The following is an 8,699-nucleotide window of genomic DNA, read 5'->3' on the forward strand; positions in this document are numbered from 1 at the left end:
GAGACGTGTTGGTGTCCAGCGTCCTCTTCCGCCGGCTGCCTCTTCAGCTGCTGACGATGAGCTCAGTGAGAATGTGCCGGTGTTGTTGTAGTATATGTCAGTGCAGAGTACTTGAGTGTGTATTAGTACTCTGTCTTCAGCAGAGGACGTGTCTCGCGCTGGCGGTGTTGTCAGAATAGCAGCTGGGACAGAAGCAGATGCTGGTGGGTGTCGTTCTCGCAGGAAGTCATTGAAGGTATCTGCTGGCGAACGTGTTGACGTGTCGGCTTTGATTCCTCGCAGTGTTTTTTTATTTTTACACGTTGTGTTTTCTGACACTCGGCTGCTTTATTCCCACCGAGCAGACTCCCACCTGACCGACGCACACCTGAGCGGCCTCCCCCTCCTCCTCCTCTTCCTCCGCAGGCTCTCCGCGACGCCGTCCGGCCGGCCGGCAAAGCGCTGCGAGTCGGAAGAATTAGCTTCCAACAAAGCGGCCTACAAATGAGGCATTAAGCATTGGTAATGGGGTGCAGAAAGGTCAGCGCTGTATTAATCTGCCGTCTGGGGAATACACCCCTGAGCCGGCAAACACGGAGGCCGAGAGCGAGCGGGCCAGTTTCCAGAAACAAACCCTGAGCGTGAATAAATGTTTGTCTGCGCCGGGCCGGCGTATTGATCATGAAGCGTTTTAGGAAACAAAACGAGCAGAAAATGAGATTGATGTAAAAATATTCGGCTGTTGCTTTGAGCGTTTCCCCGTCGGACGCTCGCAGCTGCTCGGGCCGAGAGCAGAGGTCGCTTCCTGCAGGAGCATCGATTTTAGTTCAGGATCAGCCAGGATTTTTATCCACTTCTCCTAAAATCAGCTGCTGACACTGAAAGCCTCTTCACGCTGAGCACATGAAGCACGTTTAATCTAGAGGACGGTGACGTGACGCTCGCTGAGATCACCAAACAATCCTGAACAAAAACCTCAAGCAGTTTATTTCAGAGGTGTGTGAGATGATAAATATTAGAGAGTGAAGAAAAGCTGAATTTACAGAGAAAATATTTCACTTCGTTATAATAAAACGTGGTTTCCAGAATAATTCAGAATAATTTATTTAAGTTCTTTTCTCTTTGCTTGAAGTTGCCTTTTGTTTCAGCATCTTTTGTTCTGAATTGTTCTTTGTGAATTTGCTCCAAACATTATGAATTCAGTCTGAAAGTTAAAATAGTTCAGAGAGTTTCCTCTTTTCAACAATTTATTTGGATCATCTGCAGAATTACAAAATACTCAAATCTATATTAATGACAAAATCATATAATTCTACTAATTAATTCTAAATATTCTGAGAATTAGTGAGAATTAAAGCTGGTGTGCAGAGCTGCTTTCATGCTTTTATCTGGAGCAGGTGGCTCTCTGTGTCCACAGCGGTCCGTCGGTCCGGTCCGTGTTTCTCAGGTGAGCTGCAGGTGAGCTGCAGGTGAGCGTTGTGTCTGATGCTTCCTCTGCGTGTCGGAGGAGGAAAGCTTTGTTTCAAAGCGAGGCGTCATGTGACAGATGCTGCAGCTTCACCCTTTGCTCGTCCACCGCACAGAAATACTGAACTCTGAGCTGAGAGGTGACGTGTGACGAGTCCAGTTTCTGGAGTCCACCTTCAGGTCCCGATGCTGCACCTGGAGACCAATCAGCAGCTGTAGAAATGCGATGAAGCGGCGCAGCGGCACCGTTTGATCGGCCTCTCCGTCTGTCGGGACCTGAGCTGGACCGAAGGGTTTGGGTCTCAGTGAAACCAGTTTGCCCAGACAGAGTTCCTGACTCAGAGAGGACGACAAAGACAGGAATGATTATAGAAATATATTAATGTATAATGTCTGGAGACACTGGAGGTGTCCTCCTCCTCCTCCTCCTCTCAGAATGGAGGAAGACTCTCGTCTCTCCTGGGTTTCAGACTCTGTCTCTACAGTTTTTCTAGCTTTAATGTAAAAGGTCGCGCTTCCAGAGAGGACACACACGCACACACACACACACACACACACACACACACCTCCCTGTTTCAGTCACCTGAGTAGTTTTTGTCTCTCTGCTCTTCGTCCGTCTCCGTCCTCCTGAGTGTTGTCTCTTCTTTACTCAGAGACATTTTTAGTTTCACAGTTTATAAATTAAATCTTCTGTGTGTGTGTGTGCGTGCGTGCATGTGCATGCGCACGTGTGTGCGTGTGATTGACAGGTCAGTGTTAACTGCTTTCTCTGATATTTTGTGACTGTTTCACAATAAAAGCACTGCAGCGTAGAGCCTTTAATATGAAGCAGCAGCAGGAAATACTCAGTTTAAAAGCAGTGGAGGAAAGTAACTAAATACATTTACTCAGTTTTGAGGTACTTGTACTGTACTGGAGTATTTACAGTTTCCGCTCTTTTATACTGGTAGCTTCTCTGCAGATTGTTGATATTAAATCCACAAATTGACGACTGATGTCTTGTTGTGTATAAATGAGTATTAATACCAGCAGTACCTGTGTGGACAGTATTTAAACGAGCTTCCTTCGTCTTCCTCCGTCTGTTTCAGCGGCGTCGGATTGGCCCGAGCTCACTTCGAGAAGCAGCCTCCGTCCAACCTGAGGAAGTCCAACTTCTTCCACTTCGTGCTGGCGCTGTACGACAGGCAGGGTCAGCCGGTGGAGATCGAGAGGACGTCCTACGTGGACTTCGTGGAGAAGGACAAGGTGACACACGAGGTTTCTATTGTACAGGAAGTGAAGGACAGGTGTGAGACATCAGTGAGACAGGACGCCATCACCTGACCTGACGCTTTGACTGATGTTTGACAATCAGGCTTTTTATTAAAAACACATCAGTGAGAGCACGCGAGCGCACACACACACACACACACACACACACACACACACACACACACACACACACACACACACACACACACTCACTGCAGCACCAAATGTGGATTCATCCGCCGCTGAAAGTAGTCCATCAAACACTGTGTTTGAGGAGGTCAATGAAGCTCTTAAAACTACACGTTTTAATTAGAAAACTATAGAATAACAGCAGACTGATACTTTAAGACGCTCCGCAAAAAACACAAATACTACGAGTACTAATAGTACTGTAATAGTACTGAAGTTAATAATAGTGGCAATAATAATAAAAGCATGCAGACAGCTTCAGTGTTGGCTGTCTGATCAGCTGCCAGCTGGCACCAAACCTCCCTTCACTCCTCCCACTCACTCGCTCACCTCACCTCTGCTTTGACCTCTAGTCTCTCGATACCCCGACACACACATACACACACGCACACACACACACACGCACACACCCGCACACACTGGGACCGAGCCAACACTCCCAGGCACAGTTGGCACCGAGCGGCCGACTGACGGAGACTGAAAGGAGGGAGAGAGCTGAAATAAAAGGGGGATAAAGGTTGAAAAGGGAGAGAGAAGAAGAAGAAGAAGAGAAATCAAGAGGGGTGAGAGAGGGTCAAGAGAGGAACGGAGACAGAAAAGAGAAGAAGAAGAAGAGGTGGGGATGAGGAGGGCGGGACGGAGGGAGTGAAGGGATTTCAGGCCGGACAGTGGCGGCGAGGACTCGTCCCGTCCGTCAAACCCTCGGTGTGTGTGGACGCTCAGACGGCGAGTCCAGCCCCAGTCACGCCGTCTGATGGAGGGAGAGAGGGAGGGAGAGAGAAGAGAGGGAGGGAGAGAGAGGGACATCTGCCAAGCGTGAGTCACAGGATCACTTGGCTGACTCGGCCGTGGGGGTCAGAGGTCAAAGGTCACCCAGCAGTTATTGCCATCCAGCTGCCTCCATTTGAAACGTAATAATAAATAAATGATAACAATCTGTGTAATAAAAGCAGTTAAAATGTTGGAAAGAGAGCTGCTTGAAACGAGATGATGTGGAACGAAAGAGAAATATGAGAAGAAATGAAAAGACGGAGTGAAGGACACGAGACGTTCTGTGGAGACAGACGGACATTTAGGACAGAAGACGGAGAGCTTCTCTGAAAAATGAGTTTTCATTATTTAGATTTTAGAAATAAAATATTATTAATATCATCGACATATTTATTTAAAATAGTATTTGACTCAGCGTCATCATTATTCCTTCAAATTAAAATAGTTCAAATCTGAATAAAAAATAAAATCTCTTTATTTGAATTTAAAGTCATTTGATTGTTGATCATGAGACATTTTTAGTGTCGTCTGTCTTAGACAGACAGACGGACAGAGAGACAGACAAAGAGACAGAGGGAGACGGACAGACAGAGACAGAGAGACACAGACAGACAGACGTGTCTCGCCGTTGGCAGTACTGCTCGTACATGTACACGTGGACTCTGACGGCTGGTCTGACTGTGAGGACTGGAGCTGGTCTTCCTCTCACCTTCGTCACTGTAAAGTGTGATTTGTGTGTTTGTGTGGCAGGAGTACAACGGAGAGAAGACCAACAACGGGATCCACTACAGGCTACAGCTCCTCTACAGCAACGGTGAGCCGGGGCTGCGGGACACGCCGCCGCCGCCGCGGCGTGACGGCTGACAGCTAAAGTCCGGTGTGGTCAGGTAGAACATCGATGTGCTGATGTGATCCGGAGGGTTCGGCTCAGCTCTAGCTGTGTTGGAGGGTGCTGAGGCTCCATGAGCTCCTGCTGATGGAGACGCTCATCAGCTGATCTCCTCTGCAGCTGAAGCACGAGTCATGTCCTCATCAGTCAGCTGAAGCTGAGTGCGTGTTCAGCGCAGGGGTGGCCACGCCTTCAGACGTCCCTTTAACGAGCTGAACGCGCGCTTTCCTTCAGGGTGACGGTTGCGTCGCGCACAAGCCTGAACACGCCGCCAACACAGAACACGTGTGCTGATGGCGTCCTTGAACGTGTCAGAGTTGAGGGCTCGGCGTCAGAAGGCTCCGGCCGGCTGCCGTGTTTCCTCCAGCACGTATGAAGCAGATCACGTTTAGGACGCGCTAACAGCAGGAAACCCGCCGCCGGCCCGAGATGGAGGCTGAGCGTCGTCCGCTGAGCCTCCGCCCAGGCGATCCATGGCGAGCTTCAGGTGATGGCAGCTTGCTCCCACAGGTGAAACTGTCCTGCACGAATCAGAGTTCAGAATCTGTGGAGAAGAATTTATATGAAAGGTCACTGCAGCAGACTGAGAGCTGAAGAGCGAGGCTGGAAAACTTTTCATTATCAGCACACACACACACTCACACTCACACTCAAACACACAGCAGCTTCACACACATCTGGAATATCTGACAGCTAACCAAACCTGAACTCTGTTTTGTCCATCGGGGGGGTGGGGGGGTGCAGGGATCTTTGCTGATTCAAAACACACCGCTCGGCTCGGCGCTGGCACGAGTCCAGAGCTGCAGGAGGAGGACGCCGTAATGCTCTCAGACCCCTGCAGAAACTCCAGATAAAGTGGGACATAAAAGAGCGTTTTCTTCCAGAGGGGCATAAATCACTCTAATACGAGGCGGCGGCGGCGGATTAGCATCGTACGGAGGTAATTGACCTCATCTGCAAGCGGGACGGATAGCCGCCATTTAGGCTGCAGACCGCTCAGCGCTCAGCCGCCGAGCGAGGAGTGAATCATGTCAATTAGAAAGCAGAGGAAGCTGCAGAAACAGGAAGAAAAAAAGCCGCAGCCGCAGCATCCAATACAATTAGAGCTCCGCCGCCGCTAACAGGTGTTCCCTGCAATCCGCCTCGTGCACCCCGCGTCGCGTCCGTGCCACATTTACGCTCAGATGCATAGCTAATAAAAGACGGGCCGTCCTGATTGATATTTAATTTGTCGGAGAACGAGGATTCTTGTTATCCTTGAGGAAAAAGGCAGCGGGGGGGGCGCGTGAGGGCGGGGCCGGCGGGGGCTGATCGGCAGTCAGAGGCGGCCCGGCGTATAAATAATAAACAGCTCTGAGCCGTACTAATGTTTGTTTTTGCTGAGGGGGGTTAGCGTAGCTGGGAGGAGACGACGAGAGGACAGAAAGCACGAAGACATGACGGGGACGCAAATAACAAGAATTCATTCAGGAGGCGGCGCTCTGCTCTCAGGAGTTAGCATGTCAGGCTAACGCATGCGCGTACGCCGTGGTATGAACGCGTCATCAGGCCGTCACGTGTGTGTTCAGCTCATCAGTGTGTGTGTGTGTTTGTGTGTTTCAGGCATCAGGACAGAACAGGACCTTTACGTCCGGCTGATCGACTCCATGACCAAACAGGTGAGAGGGTCCGAATGGACGCCGGCGGCAGAGATCAGCTGATGTATCAGAGGTTAAGATGTGCCAGCTGATCCTCCATGCTGTGCTTCCTGTGTGTGTCTTCAGGACACGTCAGGTCTCCTGTCCCTGTGTCCTGAAGACGCTGAAGTGTCTGAGCTGGAAATAATGGATGTTAGCTTTAGCCTTTAGCTTCCTCTAGGAAACAACGACAGACCTGAGGTCAGATGTGTGCACACAAACTGGTGTTTATAAAGAATAGTGTGTCCCATCCCACTGACTTCAGACCAGTCTTTTAGAGACGTCACTGTGTTTACATCACCTGCACCTGGCCCTGTTCGTCTTTAGCTTAGCTTAGCATAATGACCTGCAGCAGGGGTGTCGTGTTAGCACCCGCAGCGCCTCGCAGCTCCCTGATGAGCTTGCTGGTCCAGACTGAAACAGAAACGTCTTCGTGGTTTCGAGTTTTCAGTGTCGGCTGGCGGTCGTTCCTATGAAACACTCAATGAACCAGATTCTGACTCTCCTTCCTCAAACTTTAGCTAACCCTGAAAAACTCCCCTTTACTGGAAGAGTCTCCTTTAGCCCTTCGCCTGACGCTCCTTCCTCCTCCTCCTCCTCCTCCTCCTCCTTCCTCCTCCTCCTCCTCCTCCTCCTTCCTCCTCCTCCTCCTCCTCCTCCTCCTCCTCCTCCTCCTCCTCCTGAGTGGCTCTGATGTCTTTTCCTTTCCAGCGGTGCGGCTCGTTCTTCAGCTGATCCTCCCATTACTCCCACTTTTCCGCTTTTCTCTCAGTCAGATCCCGTTTGGGATCGAACCTGCGAACGTCTGTCTGCCAACAAAAACCCGCAAATATTTCCAGTATTTCCAGATTGAGTGGACGCTGCCAGCCGACCTCCGATAGAAGACGAACAAAGCTTGAACGTAAAACACCTCAAACACCTGCTTCAGCCTCCGCCCGTCCTCCAGCTACACCTCCTGCTTATTTATCCCCTCCAGTCGTACCCCCCCCCCCCCCCCCCCCCCCCCGCCGGTTGGGCCCTGTCGGCATGTCACCGATCGATGCGCCAAGCGGCTTCTGGACAAAGCGTCAGCGCGCAGAGCGATCAATAGGCCCTAATGTGGCGCAGCGCCGGCACACTGGAGACAATAATCCTGACACCTCCTCCTCCATGACACCCCCACACACACACGTCTCCACCTTCGCCTCCCGCTACATGACACTCCATTGGCCGACAGTCAGCGCTGACAGACGGGTCGGCTGGAGTCCCCGCCGATCGATAAACCCCATCGAGGGCCCGTTAGGGGCCCCGCGTCCGTGGGATTGTCAGACAACAGGAATTAATGCAGATTGGACTGGAGCGCCGCCGCCGCCGCTGCCGCCGCCGCCACCTTCCACAGCGAGGTACATCACACAGAGAGGCTGAAGGCCTCAGTGTGACACCGGCCGCCACGTCTCTGTGGGACAGAAAAATGTTTCTGAGCATGAAAAGACAAAGCAGAGACGGACAGAGGACAGGGTGTGCGTGCTGTACTTCTGAGGACCCTCAGTCTGAAGCTGTGAAAGAGGACAAGTGTCCTCACTGTCTCAACTTTTGGTAAAATGTCCTCACGTTATAAAAACATCATCAGCTTCAACCGTCCAGACACATCCTCGCTCTCTAAGACATGTCCTCGCTCAGAGACCAATGAGACTCCAGCTGGTCCTCACAGAGGTGGACAGGACAGCACACATGCAGCAGTGTGGACATTCACCAACACACAAGCATGGCAGTGGACACGCAATCACGCGCGCGCACACACGCACACACACTCTCTCTCTCTCAGGACTCTTGCATCAGGAATGATGATGTATAAATATCGACCACCACGATCTACACACAGCCTGTGAGCATGTGTGTGTGTGTGGGTGTGTGTGAGCGTGAGCGTGTGTGTGTGTGTGTGTGTGTGTGTGTGTGTGTGTGTGTGTGTGTGTGTGTGTGTGTGTGTGTGTGGGTGTGTGGGTCCCTGATGCAGTCCACATCCCTCCTGGTCAAACTGAGCATTTTAATCCAGAGGAACAGAGCCAGGACCAGGATCAATAATGCAGAAGTGGTCGTTATCCTAAAAGTATTGTCCCCCAGGGGTGTGTGTGTGTGTGTGTGTGTGTGTGTGTGTGTGTGTGTGTGTGTGTGTGTGTGTGTGTGTGTGTGTGTGTGTGTGTGTGTGTGTGTGTGTGTGAGTGAGCACAGGGTGGAGGTCTGTTTTGACTATAAAGGTGGATGAGGTAGTGGTAGGTCATCGTAGGAAAAGGGGGGAGGACACACACACACACACACACACACACACACACACACACTCTCTCTTACTGGAGTTCATTTACAACCACCAGGGTATTACAAAAAGCACCACACACACACACACACACACACACACACACACACACACACACACACACACACACACACACTCACACACTCAGCGGTCATCCGTCATCCGGACGCTGACATGACAGCTCGGT

General features: G+C 51.0%; 2 protein-coding genes across 4 annotated transcripts in view; one reads left to right on the plus strand and one right to left on the minus strand.

The window, feature by feature from the left end:
* canx (calnexin) overlaps positions 1 to 8,699 on the minus strand; it is a 283,863-nt gene that overhangs the window by 163,974 nt on the left and 111,190 nt on the right. The gene's annotated exons all lie outside the window — the stretch shown is intronic.
* LOC139331126 (transcription factor COE3-like) overlaps positions 1 to 8,699 on the plus strand; it is a 100,077-nt gene that overhangs the window by 11,978 nt on the left and 79,400 nt on the right. For all 3 annotated transcript variants that reach the window (XM_070962461.1, XM_070962459.1, XM_070962460.1), the window contains exons 2-4: positions 2,535 to 2,691; positions 4,408 to 4,471; positions 6,149 to 6,204. In XM_070962461.1, the coding sequence (XP_070818562.1) occupies positions 2,535 to 2,691; positions 4,408 to 4,471; positions 6,149 to 6,204 (277 nt within the window). The remainder of the gene's footprint in view (positions 1 to 2,534; positions 2,692 to 4,407; positions 4,472 to 6,148; positions 6,205 to 8,699) is intronic.

Source organism: Chaetodon trifascialis, chromosome 5 (assembly GCF_039877785.1).
Source record: "Chaetodon trifascialis isolate fChaTrf1 chromosome 5, fChaTrf1.hap1, whole genome shotgun sequence".
In the NCBI taxonomy this organism is placed as follows: Eukaryota; Metazoa; Chordata; class Actinopteri; order Chaetodontiformes; family Chaetodontidae; genus Chaetodon; species Chaetodon trifascialis.